This window comes from Aotus nancymaae, unplaced genomic scaffold (genome assembly GCF_030222135.1).
Source record: "Aotus nancymaae isolate 86718 unplaced genomic scaffold, 86718_ANA_hifiasm-v0.15.2.pri h1tg000019l, whole genome shotgun sequence".
Classification (NCBI taxonomy): Eukaryota; Metazoa; Chordata; class Mammalia; order Primates; family Aotidae; genus Aotus; species Aotus nancymaae.
The window spans coordinates 35,197,475-35,213,632 of NW_026988431.1; the positions used below are offsets into that span (position 1 = coordinate 35,197,475).

Below are 16,158 nucleotides of genomic sequence, written 5' to 3' on the forward strand. Positions count from 1 at the left end.
TCTCTTCACTTTGTTGAATGTTTCCTTTGCTGTGCAGAGGCTTTTTAACTTGATGTGATCCCATTTGTCCATGTTCGCCTTGGTTACCTGTGCCCATAGGGTGTTGCACAATAAATCTTTGCCCAGACTAATCAGTGTCCTGCAGATTCTCCCCAATGGTTTCTTGTAGCTCTTTTCATAGTTTGAGGTCTTATACTTAAGTCTTTAATTCATTTTGATTTGGTTTTTGTATATGGTAAGAGATGGGGTCTAGTTTTGTTCTTCTGCAAAAGCATACCCAGTTTTCCCAGCACCAGCTAATGAAGAGGCTGTCTTTTCCACAGTGTGTATTTTTGAAATGTTTGTCAGAAGTAAGTTCACTGTAGATGTGTTCCTGTTGGTTTTCGTGAGAGATGTGGTAAGGCTTCCAATGCAGACCACGAAGTACGTAGACCAAACTGTCTAGAGAGTCTGTGGGGCAGTGGACATAATAACCAGAGTTTGCCTGGCAAAGGGGCAAGGTAGGCCTCCTCGGAGAGAGCCCCTTCTCCCCACCTTCCATGGATCCCAGCGAGTCAGGGCTCCTGTGGCCTGGGTGTTCCCTGGTCAGGTGAAGAGGGCGGGTCCTGGCCACATGAGCAGCAGGCATGGACAGCAGGGCCCCGGCAGGAGTGGAAGCCAGGGAAACCTATGTGGCCAATATGGAGAATCTGTCTGCGGCCTCTAAAAACTAATGCATTCTCAGGAGGACTCACTTCTGATGAGTTCTTGGTTGGCAGAGTTTGGTATTTAGAGTACAATGTGACCTCACTTTCAGCCAGTTTAAGACAAGTATTACTGTTTGGTTACTCTTGTTTTAGTAACCAAGCTCCACTTTAGCCCCACTGGTGGACAGGGCTGAGAAAGCTGTGTTCCCTCTCTGCATTCCCCAGTGCCAGTGTGTGTCTCTGGCCTGAGACTCTGCATCCCTGGTTGCAGCAGCCACCCTCACACAGGCTGAACCAGGCAGTCAAGGAGCAGAGCCCTTCCACCTGCTGCAAGGTTTGGTTAATGACAGCCTCACACATGCTGAATCGTCCACCCTTGGTGAGCTTCTAGGAAAATTCAGCTCTCTTCCCAGGCTCTAGATCCAGAAGAAAACATTCTAATAACAGTATATTATCCTCATCTCAAACTCCAAGGCTTTTGCTCCTCAGGCTCTCAGCCTCCTTGGGTTTTTAACATCCTCACCACCAAATGCCAACAACAAAGCACTCCGTGTCTAACGCATGGGTGGGGCTCACAGGAGCCCTTTGTGACAGCAGCAAGAGGCTGGCTGGCTGGCTGTCCAGGTGGGCACCTCTAGGCAAGGAAGAAGGATGTATCTCAGGCAAGACTGATGAGCTCTGCATTCTGCTGAGAGAACTTGAGGTAGTAAGTGACAATTGGGCCACCATGATATTTTTAATGTAATTTTTAAAAATTTTAATGTTTTTATGCTCATTTGAATATGACTTTAAAAAGAATAAACTCTAAAAATTTCCGATAATTCAGTTAATGCAGTATTGTCACTATTATATTGTTTTCTCCCTTTAATACAGTCATGTTAACTTTATGTTCTTTTTCCACTTTATGTCATATTTATTCCCCCCAACATAAAACCTCACTGACCCCTCAGTGGCTGTATAACGTCCCCTCCTAGAGGTGTGTCCAAATGTGCTTGACGGTGACCTTGCAATTAGATAGGATTTATCTAATTGCATGTGATCATCAGATGTCAACATGCTTTCATTTTTCTTTTTAATGCAATGGCAATTAGTCCAAAAGTCTTTGAATTTTGACTACCTTTCTCAGGAGTCTACTTACTAGGCCAAAGTGTGTGGTCCTTTTGAAAACTGAGGTACATTTTGCCAAGCATCTTTCTAACCATTTGTGACAGCGTACACTCCTAGCTCTGTCAGGGAGCCACCTCTACCACATGGGGAATCAAGGGTCTCAGTGTATTCGATGGACTCTGGAGATTTACACTGTATTTCCTGCAGAAGTGAGAACCTGATTTCAGCTTGAGACTCTTGTTCAGTGGAATGGGAAATCTTGTACTCTAGTACCACCTACGATAATGGTCCTTTCATTAAAAAAAAAAAAAAGCTTTCAAACTCCATGCAATTGATAGCTTAAAAAGAGATTTACATAACTAGAATATGAGAAAGTTTACATAAGCCATCTTTTCAAAAAGATTGAAAATATATGTACATGAAAAACTATATATACCCTTCAATTGTGAAAATTTTTCAAAGCCAAAAATGTAAGGATTCTTAAAGAACCACCACTTCTTCATCTTTATACCAATAATACATTTGTCAAGAGATTTTTAAAAAGTTGCCTGGAAGATGTTCATGTTTATTGTACATAAGAGAGAAGCGTTTCTGTACTTCCAAGTGAAAGGACCTGGTTGGCTGAGTTAATCGATCTTGGGAGGCCTGTCTTTCAGAAGGGCTGCTTTGAAGTTCCTGGTTTCTGTACCTTGCCAGTATCAGTTCTGCTGGACGTGCTTCTGTTTGGGAGCTGAGAAGGGTGTGAGCTGAGGGTCTTTAGGGTTGAGGGGGCTGGCAGAAAGCTGCAGCTGAGCTTGGGTGCGTCCAGGCTTCTGAACACCACATGGTTCACTTCAGCTTTGGCTGCTGACCCATGGCCCCCAAGAGAGCCAGGGTAAAAGGAAAGGAGGGCTTGGCATAGGCTCTCAAGAGCTGATGCCCAACACTGACAAGATCAGAGACTTGCTGGGTAATGGAGGCACTCACACTGGCATGAGGGAACCACCCAGAATAGGATGGTTTCCTCTCACAGCGTGGGAAAGGCGGAAGGCTGCCGGGAATGGGATGTGGTGTCTCAGAGACCTGAGCCGGCCATCTCTCCAATGCAGTCTGCTCAGCAAGCTGTCTTTACACATTGTCCTTACCTAGTGGCACCAGTTCTCCTGGCTGGCAGTGAGAGGCCAGGGAGGAAGGCCTGATGTAAGCCTAGGCTTCAGCGAGGGGCTGCCTGCAGCTTCCCAGTTGCTGCCAGAATAAGGCACTGAAGTCTGTGCCAATGTGCATGACTCTGAGGTCTACCAGATAGATGTGAAGCTTTTCTCAGGTCACAGAGCCAGTCATCATAGTGTTGATTTGGGGCCAAATTGTATTCCCTCTGTCATCAGGAAACTGGAAAGAATTTCATGAGTAAGACAAAATTTGACAACAGATTTCTAGTTCTTTCATTTGACATTTATTGAGAATGTCTAGGGGACTAAAAAGGTCGAAAATATATGGAACAATTGAAGCAGTTTTAAATGTAGTTTCAGCATCACACTTGCCCATAGACATTTCAATTCAGCTGGATGGGGGGTGTGCATGCACACAATACACAGCACACACATGCAAACACACATGCACGTGCACACGCACACATACATGCACATGTACACACACACACCATGTCTCGAATCCGTCCCATTTTAATGCCTAGCAGCCTATCCTTTGGCAACTGGTTGGAGCTAAGTAGATGACTGATAAGGAAGGTGTGCCGTCCTATGTGGGAATTGGAGTGTGCATGTCCATTTGTCTGGGTGTGTATGTGTGTTCTGATTTTCATACCTCTGCTCACTCATTTCATTGATATTTGTTGGGCACCTTTTATGTCCCAGGCATTGAACAGTGATGTACAAGTCATGCTCCTGAGTGGGAACGGCACATAAAGGAATAAATAAATTCTCAGGGAGAGTGGGGGCTGGGGTAGAGATTGGGGGAACCCCTCAAGGTGAGGTCAATACCAATAAGGCTTCCTTTACAAAGTCACCTGTGAGGTGAGACCTGGATAAAGAGAAGGACCAGCCCTAGGAAGGTCAGGGACTGAGTACCCAGGCAGGGGAGCAGCAACAGCCACAGCCTTCAGGCTTCACTGAGGATATGGCACAGAAATATGTATCCTTCCCCACTTTCCTGTAGTAGTTAATTATATCTTCTCAATAGGAATTAAAAGGTTGGGGAGAGAGAGCATGGGGAGAAATGCCAGATATAGGTGAAGGGGAGGAAGGCAACAAATCACACTGCCACGTGTGTACCTATGCAACAATCTTGCATGTTCTTCACATGTACCCCAAAACCTAAAATGCAATAAAAAAAAGGAATTAAAAGGTAATAAAATGTTCTTGTGAAGATAAAATACAGTAAATGGAAAAGGGTCAGTAATAAAGGAAAAGGGGATTCCTCATATTTGTAATTGAGTTCAGAGAATTCATGTTTTGTTTCTTTTTAAATGGTGCCTGTGTATAATTGTTTTTAATTGGAGAAGAAAAAGCCACATAACTTAATGCTCAAAAATGTATGCGCCTATTATGTGTCAGATACAGGGCTAAGTGGTTTGCATTTATTATCTCATCTAAACCTTATAAACAACTCCCAGGTAATGATATCATGAATGTTTGCATGAGTAAACACACAGAAAAAAAAAAAATGGCTTGCTCACAGTACGTGATACCAAGTGGCAGAGCTGGAATTCACATCCAGATCTGACTCCAAAGCCCTGATTTCTACCACTTATGCTCTGTGGCCTCCTTTGGGTGCAATGAATTAATGTCCTCATTCTATAGAAGAAGAAAGTGAGGCTCAAAAATGGTTAAAGAATATGCCTGGCTGGGCATGGTGGCTCACGCCTGTAATCCCAGCACTTTGGGAGGCCGAGGTGGGCGGATCACCTGAGGTCAAGAGTTTGAGACCAGCCTGGCCAACATGGTGACACCCCGTCTCTACTGAAAAAAAAAAGAACCTGCCCAAGATTACTCAGCTGGTAAGCAGGACCAGCTGCATAATTTGTGGGTCCCAGTATGAAATGGAAACAAGGGCCCCTTGTTTTAAAATTATTAAGAATGTTAAGATAGCCACAGCAGAGTATTAAACCGAGCATGGGGCTCTTCTGAGCATGAAACTGGTCCTAGGGCCGGGTTGGAGGTCCAGCCTCCCCAACTCCTCACCACCCCCACCTCCTTCCAGCTTAATTTCCAATCTGATGGCTGTAGACCCATAATAGCAGTTGATGAAATGTAAAAAGAATATGAATTCCTAAAAGCAAGAAGCAAGACATTCTTTTAGGTTTTGACTTAGAAACCTGACACAAGTGCTGGCTCTGTACCAACTGGCTGTGGGGTCTTGAGTAAGTGACTCGCCCTCTCCCAGGTCAGGTTTCCTCTCCCGTGAAGGAGGTTACCATTCTCTCACAGAAGTTTGAGTACCCGGACCTAGGAGATCCGGAAATAGTCCTTTCTTTGTCTCTCCTGAAAGCATGATTTGTGAGAAAGAACCAAAATTTGGAAGCCTAATAAAATAGCCCATGTTTATTTTTTTGTTTTGTTTTTTCAGAATTTTACTTTGAAATTACCATCTTGTTTTTTCACATATGTAAGTGGTTCAGCATCCCTCTAAAATAAGTAAACTTCACCTGAATGTCCAAATTACTCTTAAATCTCTAAAAATCCTGACTTGGCTGGTGATTCCATTATCTATCTGAGAATAAAATGGAAAATATACCAAAGGTTGTATCATGTGGATGGCATGCTATAAATCATCACCATATGATTCAAGTTTACATTTGAAATTTAGAAATGAATAAGCTGTAGAATTACCAACCTTTTTAGAAAAATGTCTAAATCTGTAATTGTAGCTTCTTATTAATCCTCACCATATAGAACCCAAACAATACTCTCTTTATTTATGTTTCTTATTATACTTTAAGTTCTGGGGTACTTGTGCAGAACGTGCAGGTTTGTTCCACAGGTAATAGCCCATGTTTCTTAAATACTCAATGTATGTCAGCACTCTGCTAACCATTTCCCATTGATCGTTTTGCTTAGTCATCACAACATCCCCATGAGATGTAGTTGTGCCGTTCTCCCACTTTGAAGATGAGAAAACTGAGGCACAGAGAGGTTAAGTAACTTGCCCAAGGTGCAGCAGTTGGTAAGCAGGGAAGGCAGGGTCTGGAGCCAGGCATCTGACCCCTCACTTTCAGCCTTTGCACCCTACTATCTAAGTGACACCTTGGTCCTACCCAGTGTTGGGTCCTGAGGAACTCATCCCTAGAGGCCATGCAGAGAGGGGAGAGAAGGCAAATCTCAGAAGTCAGCTTCTGTCACTCCATTCCACAAAGGCCTCGAAGAGTCTGTTTCTGACACTCTAAAGAACCTACTTCACGGTGCAGCATCCAAGGTCCTCGTCATCTGGCCCCAAAATGCCTCACCCCACACCAGGGACCCACGAGGCTCTCTGGAGCCCCACATATGTCTGTACCTTCTGAGGCATGGCAGTGCTGGGTTGTACACTGGAGAGTGGGTGGTACTATTCACATCATTTCCATCTGAATGGCACCACTTGAACCTGGAGCTAAACAGACACCAGGCCCTGATGAAGACATCCTGGAGTTCTCTTCTGTCCTCTGCCATTCCCCTCATTCTGCAAAGCTGTATTAACTATGTCTTTTATTTTCTATTATATGTTCTGGTGTTTTGGCATCTGAGGGCCTTACCGACCCCAGAGGGACTGCCCCTCTTGGGGTTAGCTGATTCTCAGAGATCATAAACAACTCGGCCTCTCCCTTTTCATATACGCTCCACCCAATCTGGAGCCCACACCCCCAAACACCCCTCATTGGGGCTCTCACACTCTGGGACACCATTCACCTGCTCTAATCACCCCGGAGTCAGATGCCAGGCAACTATGTCCAAGAGCTGACTGGAATTACTCAAACTAGTGAATCTTAAAATGCTTGCCCTGCCTTACCTGTCTCTTCCCATGGAAGCCACAGTAAAGCATTGTGCCCGGAGTTTCTCGCCCTCCTTCTGCCTCCTGGTTGACTGTGGCCCTTCTCTGCCCGCGCCCCTGCCTGTGGTGTGGCGTTCTCCCTCCCCTAGAGATCTGTGAGTATAACAAACTCTCTTTTCATTTGCAACTGTATCCTGATCTGTTGTCCTGGCCTTACCATACTTACATAATAATAAAACCTATATTAAAACAGATGCCCAGCTCTCTTCCTTCAGAAAGCGTCCTTTGAGTGCCCTCATCAGCATACGTAAATTACCCCTTCCTCTCTGCTCCCTGGAGTCTGTTCTTTGTTTGCCTTAAAGCTGGCTATGTGCCTGCTCCTGCCTGACTGTGAAATCCTTTGAGTTAGGGGTAATAGCTGATACTCCTCTGCCTCCCATGCCTAGGGCTCTGCCTGACACATCGCATCCAGAATAATAATAAGAATGATAATAGTAACGGTAACAATAGCTCTTCATTCTTGGTGCTTCGCATACCTTCTGTCCAATTCCTGAAGCAACTCTGCAAGGTAGATTTTCTCATTCAACAGATGAAAAAAATGAGGCTCAGTGAGGTTTGGTGATTTACCCAAAACCACATGGCCAAGCAGCTGCAAAGCCAGGGTTAAAACCTGAATCTGTTCAGATGTATGGTTAACACCCTTAAATTTGACTAAATAGGCTTGAACTAAACGTCAGTGAATTGAAGTTAATTCCCCGTGGTGTGGCCCTGTCAGCAGTGACACCTGCATGGGTTGATCTAGGGGTAGCTATTAGGAGTATTCTGCTGTTCTGGAAATGAACACCAGGACTAACCCAGCTGCTGAATGATGACTCCGAAGCAGTCTGGATACTTCACAACCTCACTAAACATCCTACTTATGGCTCCTTACTGGCTCTGAGGTTAAATCCAAACCTGTTACCCAACATTCATCATCTGACCTTCATTTACCCCTCCAGCCCATCCCTGCTTCCTGACCCGCCCCAATTCAGATGTACTGGATGATCAGTGGGGATGACGGCACTCACTGCCGAGCAAAGGTACCCTCCTAGCTTCTTCCAGTAGGAGGGGAAGTCCCTTGGTGCCCAAATCAAAGCCACCCATCCCTTAGAGAAATTCCTAAAAGATGGCAGATAGTGAACGCTTGCAGATCCTGGTGGCAATGTCAGCTGACTGAACAATTCCTGTTGTGGGGTATCCCATTCCCATCCCTCTCACTCCCCAGAATCCTAATATCTGGCCACTCACTTTGTGTGAATCCAGCAGTTCCCTAGAAATGCTGATGCTTCTCCAGCCATTGGAAGCTGAGACAAAGCTCCTGTGCCTCAGTTAGGGAGGAAGCGTGTCTTTGCCACACCTGTCTCTTTCCCTTTTATTCTTCTGCATCATTTCTGACCACAGAATTGGAACAATGGACTGAACATCTTAGATTATGAGAGCTCCAAAGCCTAGGCTTTCCAGAAGTCTTAGATTAACTTTATTCCCCCTCTAGGCATCTCATAGGAAAGTTCCAACTGGTTAATGTTCTCCTGACAAGTTACCCAAATGTAGAGGTAATTATAAGAAAATCATCATCTTTCTAAATTCTTAATCCACAAAGAAGGAGTTTAAGTCCCGATAGCTTTTTCAGGAATACTTACTGGGTAATTTAGGCCCAATTATTAAAACAGCAGGCAGGCTGCTCCCTTTCTCACTTAAGAAAAAATTGAACCACAATTCATAAGGTAGTCTCTAGGCCCTTTATAAACTAGAAAGGTTTTGTTTCCAAGCAGGACAATTCAGAGAAGTTTGAGACGCTTCTGAACCAATGGGTGGGATATTCCCATGCTGAGCCTTCATGGGAAGGCCTCTGTGTTAGGCCCTGAGCCTGGCACATCTCTTGCTACCATAAGCCCAGGAGGGGATATAATTTTCTCCAATCTGCAGTTGAAGCAATGGAGGCTATGAGATGGCAGCAGCTTTGCTAGATTCACATGACTCAGATTTGGCAGGGGTGAGATCCAAGTCTGGATTTCTGCAGTCTTCAGTGTCAAAGCAAACCTCCAGCCCCCCATAAGCTGCTCTCAAGGTCAGACACTGATAAAACTGACAACACTCCTTGATCTTTTACCATCACTGGGATTATCACTGTTTTTAAAAAAGTATCAGCATAAATTGAATGTTAAACACGAATCTGTAAAAATTATGGTTGTCTCAGTTCTGGCAAATCCACAGAATAGTGGAGGAGCTTTTGTAAAAAAGCTATGTGGTCCATAATCCCAGCACTTTGGGAGGCCAAGGTGGGTGGATCACCTAAAGTCAAGAGTTAGAGATCAGCCTGGCAAACATGGTGAAATCCCATCTCTACTAAAAATACAAAAATTAGCCAGGCATGGTGGTGGGTGCCTGTAATCCCAGCTACTAGGGAGGCTGAGGCAGGAGAATCACTTGAACCCAAAAGGCGGAGGTTGCAGTGAGCTGAGATCGCGCCACTGCACTCCAGCCTGGGTGACAAGAGCAAAACTCCATCTCAAAAAAAAAAAAAAAAAAAAAAAAGCTACGTGGCCTTGGGCAAGTCACAGCAATTCTTAGCCATGGTTTTATCATTTGTACAATTAAAATAACATTCCCCCACTGGGTTCCTGAAAGGATTAAATGAAATGATAGATATAAAAGTGCTTAGCACCTTATCCATGCTTAGTCATTGATTTCCTCTTATTTTTTGCAATAAATGTTATTGAATAAACAATTTACCAATGTATCTATTGGACATGTTCCTTGTGTTTGGTGCTAAAATGACTCAAATGACTCTGCATGTAATCTCCCCAAAATCCGGAGTGGTAGATACAAACTTTACAGAAGGGGAAACCGAGGCACAGGGAGCATAAGTGATTTGCCCAAAGTTACACAGCAAGTGGTAAGTGTGGGATTTAAACTCAGGTATGCTGAATTAAACATTCATACTTTTAAGAACCATGCTACCTACCCTCCAGGAGATGAGGAGGGACAGACATTTTGTGTGGTAAAGGCTGAACGTGATGACTTGCCTTTTGCTCTTTTAACTCCACCCCAAACAGAAGGGGTTTGTGTGAGCGTGTCACTCTCTCAAGGACATTGCTCCGAAAGCTTCATCGATTTCTTTTACTATATGGTTGCAATTTTGCCTGCTCCTCATAAACCCTCAGAAACAAGCCTCTTGAGGTCACCAAAGCAACTGGCAATTTGATGTTGCTAAAACTCTTTTATACCTGATTTCTCCCTGGTGGCCAGAAAGGCCCTGCCCTCCCCGCTCCAGGGCGAGAGAGGAGGTGAAGACTCTACGGGATTGTGCTTCCGGGTTTTCTCGTCAAGATTTACTTGTTTATTTTCACTCCTTTTAAAAAAGGTTTGAGGTGGAATTTCTCATCATAGATAACCACCAAAATATCTAGATGAGAAAGAGATGTCTGCAGCCTCTGCCGAATAAAGGGAATCAATGAGGAGGGTGTCATGGGTTTCTCCAGAAAAGAGACCTCCAGAGACCGTGACCAGAGGGGAGGTATTGTGGGAGGGCTCTCCTACACTAGCAGAAGGAGGAGAACCTCAAGACTGGTTCTGTGGGGTGCACACCAAACTCCCATTCCCAGCATAAAACTGCTTTCTCCATTTTTAATTTACAGAAAGGGGGAGTATATGGAGGGTTTGGGGGGAGAGGAGAGATAGATGGTTCTATGTAGAGAAGGGATAGATAGTTCAGCAGGGTGAAGATGCAGGCAGATGGGGTCAGTTCCAGAGAAGCTGCAAACAAGTCATGGATTTTGTCTGCAGTTCAAGAAGTACTACTGAGGCAGCAAGCAGGGTTACCTGCCTGGGGCTCCCCAGATCCACCCAGCAAATATTTCCTGTCAAAAGATAGCCTGTAGGATTCTGTCACAGTTTCTACCACTAGTGAGTATCGTTTTTGTTTTTTGTTTTTTGTTTTTTTTTGAGATGAAGTCTCTGTCACCCAGGCTGTAGTGAAGGGCACGATCTCGGCTTACTGCAACCTCTGCCTCCTGGGTTCAAGCAGTTCTCCTGCCTCAGTCTCCCAAGTAGCTGGGATTACAGGCGCCCACCACCACACCTGGCTAATTTTTTTTTTTTTTTTTTTTTTTTTTTAGTAGAGACAGGGTTTTGCCATCTTAGCCAGGCTTGTCTCCAACTTCTGACCTCAGGTGATCCACCCACCTCAGCCTCCCAAAGTGCTGGGGTTACAGGAATGAGCCACCACACTCAGACATGAGCATCTTCTCTGTGCCAGGCACTGACTAGCACCATGGGGTCTCAGAGGCACCATGAAGCTTGGAGTCTAATGCTGTAGTCTAATGTTGAAAATACTGTAGAAGCATGGAGGAGAGAGGACATCTACCTCGATTGGAGAAATCCCAGAAGGCTGCATGGAGGAGATGGCAAGAGGGATGGTGATAGAAAGGGAACCCCAAGTAGGAGAAACAGCACAATCAAATACACAGTGGCATGAAACATTTTGTATCTAGGATACTACGCAGCTGGCCATGTGTATGGATGGCTTCTTATAGCACTATGACAAGATACACCAGACAAAAAGCCACCTTTTGGTCTAGTGGTTTGTCCTTAGGATTGCACTTGTGGCATTTGGAGAATGGGCTGCAGCACCTTCACGATCTCATCCTCTGGGAGAGGATGGGCCAATCCAGACACAGCTCCTAAAGACCGTGAGGAAATTAAATGACAAATAATTAGGGATATTCTCCTTTAAAATTAGTCACTCTCATCCAAATATCCTCTCATCGTAAGTACCCTAGGGATGAATTTCACAACTGTAATGTGCTATCTCTACTTCTGACACACTCTGAAAAAAAAAAAATCCCTAAAGGACAGCTGGTGACCATGGGGGCTCAGAGCTAAACTCAGATTTCAAAGGATCTGAGATGTGTCAGAGCTGCGATGTGGGGGGCGGGGTAGGGGGGAGTTGTCTTCTTCCTCGCCAGGGAACAACGTTGATCAGGCCCCTATCCATGTTATTCACACATTTTCATACTCAGTCCTTACCTCAGTACTATAAGGTCAGTGCTGTGCTCCCCATTTTCTTGATGAGATGCCTGAGGCTTAGAGACCTTCAGCAACCTGCGAGGACTTCCTGACCTTACAAAGCCAAGCAAGATTTACTGCTGTGTCTGCTTCACACATGCTTCCCTGGGCCTTCTCCCAGTGCATTTGCCCTTGATGTTCCGGCCTCAGCACAGAGGTGAACTCTCAAGCTAAAGGAGCCCCTCTTTATCACTGACTTTTCTTTTCATAGCATTTACTCCTCTCTGCTAGAGCAGCATGGGCTTATTCATCACCTGCCTCTCTCCCTAGGCTCCTGACTTGTTCACTGCTGTACCCTTTGTACTCCAAGCAGAGTCTGGCACATAGAAACAAACCCTGAACAAATTGTTGCTCAGTGAACAGAGCCATCTGGCTAGCCCCGAGGCCCAGCCTCCTCCAATGTACTGGTATCACCATGGTGGCGCCAGTGGCCCACTGGGAACAGAGGAGTCTTCTGGTAACTGCAGCCCGACCCCGGGTCCCACCATGCAGGACGTTCTGAGTTTCTCATGGGTGAGGTCAGGCAACTTTATAGATTTTTATTTCTACTTCGGCAAAGAGATATCATCTAGCAATGTTCTACGTGACAAACATTTGGGATTAGTAAACTAATAGCACCCATAACTCACATTGCTTGATGACTCAGAATCACTCTTCTGCACAAGTCTGGCTGAGGATGGCTGCGCAGCCGTCCCAGACATGTGTCCTCGCAGAGCGTGGGATGCCCGCTGTGGTGGGCAAACACACGTCATCGGTCACTGGGAGCCTGCCTTGAGTCCGCTCTGACTTTCAGGTGCTGCTGTTATCACATCAGTCAGTTCCTGTGTACACGCTGTCACAGCGGTTGTATGTGTTGAGCGCTCTGTTCTTGCAAGGTGCCGTTTTAATTGTGATTTTGTTCCTCTCTCATGTTTTATCATCTCCAAATTATTTTTTCACTAAAAAGCAGTGACAAGACCATGAGACGTACTTCAGTGAGTCATAGTTCTGAATGTCTGAGATTCCTTTTGCCCTACTTCGTGACCTCAGGAAATCCTTGAACAACCATGCTTGCTTTTGTTTTATAACAAGACACATGCCTTCCTAAAAATGACCATGTGAGGCAAAGTTGGAAAATGGGGTGAGAGGCACAACACTAAAAAATGTCATCAATGGCACATTAAAAAAAAAGAAAGAAAGAAAACATTAGCACAGTATTACAGAAGTACTACAATAAGTGTGGCACCTTACCTTTAAGACACCTGATGTTTGCCTGTGAAATGAATGTAAGAAGGGCTGCCTCTCCCAGGTACTGAAATAATCTGTTCTTCAAACCCCCATGACACAAATTTACCTATATAACAAACCTGCACATGTACACCTAAACCTAAACCAAAAGTTAAAAAAATAAATAAATTTTGAGATACTAAAAAAAAAAAAAAAAAATTGGGGGTTGGTGGGGGTTGCCTCTGGTGTGTTGTCCTCGAAGGAGTATCTGGGAAATGAATGAAAAGTTGTAACTGCAGGCCAGGACGCGTGTGGCTCTAACCTCATAACACATGGTGAACTGAGTAGCTAGTATACGTTTGAGGGTGTGACCGCATCTGTGTTGTGTGCACGTGCATGTGAGTGTGCGTGTGCATGTGCATGTTCTGTGTATTCCTATGTGGCTCAGTGCAGCCAGGTGCAGTTTTCTGTATAAGCCTAGTATTTCTCAGGGAGGAAGTCTTGCATAAGCAAATGTAAAACTCCCATTGTTCTCAAATTGTTCCCTGATATCTAATATATTTGTGGGGGCAAATAATTCATTGAAACAAATTCACATTTCCAAAAGAAACGTTCCAGCAGAACTGACTGCTCCTGATTTACTTTTAATCCTTTCCTTGTTTATTTAGACTGGACCAAAAGGATTGAGTACCAGCCTGGCTCTGGGAGCATGCCCCTGTTCCCCAGCATCCGCCTGGAGACGTGCGACGGAGCCGTGTCTTCCCTCCAGATCGTCGCAGAGCTGCAGACTAATTACATTGGGAAGGGCTGTGACCGGGAGACCTACTCTGAGAAATCCCTTCAGAAGTTATGTGGTAGGTTTTTCCCTTTGGGGATTTTTTTAATTAATTGCTTTTAAATGATGTGTACCAAAAAAGCACATCTTATTATCTTAGCAAAGAATCAACTCTCCACCCCGGAATCAGTCTATGTAACTCCTGGATGGACTTTAAATTTACTTATGGCAGGAGTGTAGGAAGGCCCCGCCTTTGGCACTAGACTCCTGACTCAGACTCCATGCATTAGTTATGTAGCTTTGGGCAAGTGACATGGTAAAGCAAAGACTGTTCTTCTTTGGTAACACAGAGATTGAATGGCACAATGTGTTCAAGAGCACCTAGGACAGGGCTCAAAGAGATACGAGTTCCTTTCTGCCCCACTGTTTAGAAAGAGCTACCAGACCACACCCAGTACGTAGAGTTAGTAGTGTCAGTCAGCTGGGAAGAGATTGGTCCCCTCCCCAAAGCACCAGGTATATAATTTGGGAGGCCCAAGGCAAATGAAAATTTGGGGCTCTTGTTCAAAAATTAACAAGAGTTTTCAAGCAGAGACAGCAAAGCATTAAACCAAGCATACACAACTAAGCATTGGGCCCTATATGACTACTTGGGTTGTTACTGACAAAGCCGGTCTCGCCAAAGATGGACTCTGTCCCTATTCAGTATCACAAAGCCAGTACCCCAAACCAAAAGTGAGTGTCCAGCAGTGCAGGCTTTATTCAATGGCCGTGGAATTGAGAAGCAGGAGCATGGCCAACGAGTGAGGGTGAGGAGCTTAAGATATAGGCTTTCCCTAATGAAGGAATTGGCATTAAAAGCAAAGGGAAGCATATTCATGTCTTTTCCAGAAATGGGTGGTGAACCTCCTGGACCAGCAATACTGCCTCCCTTCTTGTCATTTTACAGCTTCTTCCAGTCATTGTCACGGCAATTGTCAACCGTCATGGTGCTGGTGGAAGTATCATTTAGCATGGAAATGAGATTATCATGAAGCCGGAGGTCTTTTTGAAGTCGTTTGGTGGATGATCTTAGTTCTATGTACCAGTCTCAACTGGTCTGGTTGCAAAGGGAACATTTTATCACAGGCATTCTGTTTGTTAAAGAGAAGCAAAGTTAGAACAGGGGAGAAATTCAGCTCTGTCACATAGTCATTCCCCCTCGGAACAAGGTCACATGCCCATGAAGCTGAGCCTGGCTGCCCACAGCAGAGAAGAGCTTGGGGTAAGGGTGAAGGTGGGCAAGGGAAGATATTCACTTATGAGGGACAAAGAGGGCTTGTTGTCATTTGGCTGTGAGATGGCCCCACAAGATAGCAGGCAGGGCAGGAGTGAAGAAACAGAACTGACGGAGGGGTGCTGTGAAAGGTGGATATGGAGGAAAGCCAGCTTCCCTGAGCACCTGCTGTACATGCCCTGCCAGCCTCTTCACATGCATTATTTTACTCAGTTCTCCCATCTTCGCCATGGGGAGGATGTCAGCCATCCCATTTTAGAGATGAAAAATTTGAACGCCAGAGAGTGAAAATGACTTGTCTAAGGTCTCACAGATAGAAAGCAACAGAGCCAGAACTGGAAAGTAAGTCTGTCTGAATGATGGGCGTCTTAGCTCAGTATCCACTAAGGCTATCCATCCAGGCCTCTGGAGCCAGAATGTAAATCTCTCAGGGGAGCCTGTGGAATGAGAGAAAGAGCATCTCACAAGGCGAGAAGCACCTCGTGTGCGTCGTAAGTCAGACTGCTGGCATGTCGATGGGCCTCATTCTCCCCTCCTCCTGCACATAGTTCATTTCTTCCTTCTCTCCCAAAATACTCAGGAACTCACACTGGACTCTCCAGCTGTGTTTGGGGGGCTTAGGAAAGGGCTTACTCTTTTACTGGGCTTGTATTTGGAGGTAACTGCATCTCCTCCAAAAGAAAGGGAGGCTGTGAATGCACAGTCTAGCCTGCCGTCTCCCACGGCGGGCCTCTCCACTATTTTGGGGGCAGGTTTTCTCCCTCAACTTTCATACACACACACACACATACACACTCACACACTCACACACGCACATATACACAGATACACACAACCACACACACACACCCCTTCATCCACACTGTTCTAACACAAGGAACCAAGTAAAACTATTTAGAACTGAATGTGAAATAAACCCTGCTTGGTATTGTCATGGTCCATTTATCTTGTCACCTGGCTGGCAGGGAAGGCCTGTGGGACTGCAGAGCTCTCCAGAATGATGCAGTAGATCTGAAAATCACCACAACTTCAATATTCCACAC

At 45.1% G+C, this 16,158-nt stretch overlaps 1 protein-coding gene across 1 annotated transcript in view; it reads left to right on the plus strand.

The window, feature by feature from the left end:
- Positions 1-16,158, plus strand: part of CLSTN2 (calsyntenin 2) — a 645,554-nt gene that overhangs the window by 512,704 nt on the left and 116,692 nt on the right. Inside the window, exon 6 of the mRNA XM_021666625.2 lies at positions 13,733-13,918. Coding sequence (XP_021522300.2) covers positions 13,733-13,918 — 186 coding nt within the window. The remainder of the gene's footprint in view (positions 1-13,732; positions 13,919-16,158) is intronic.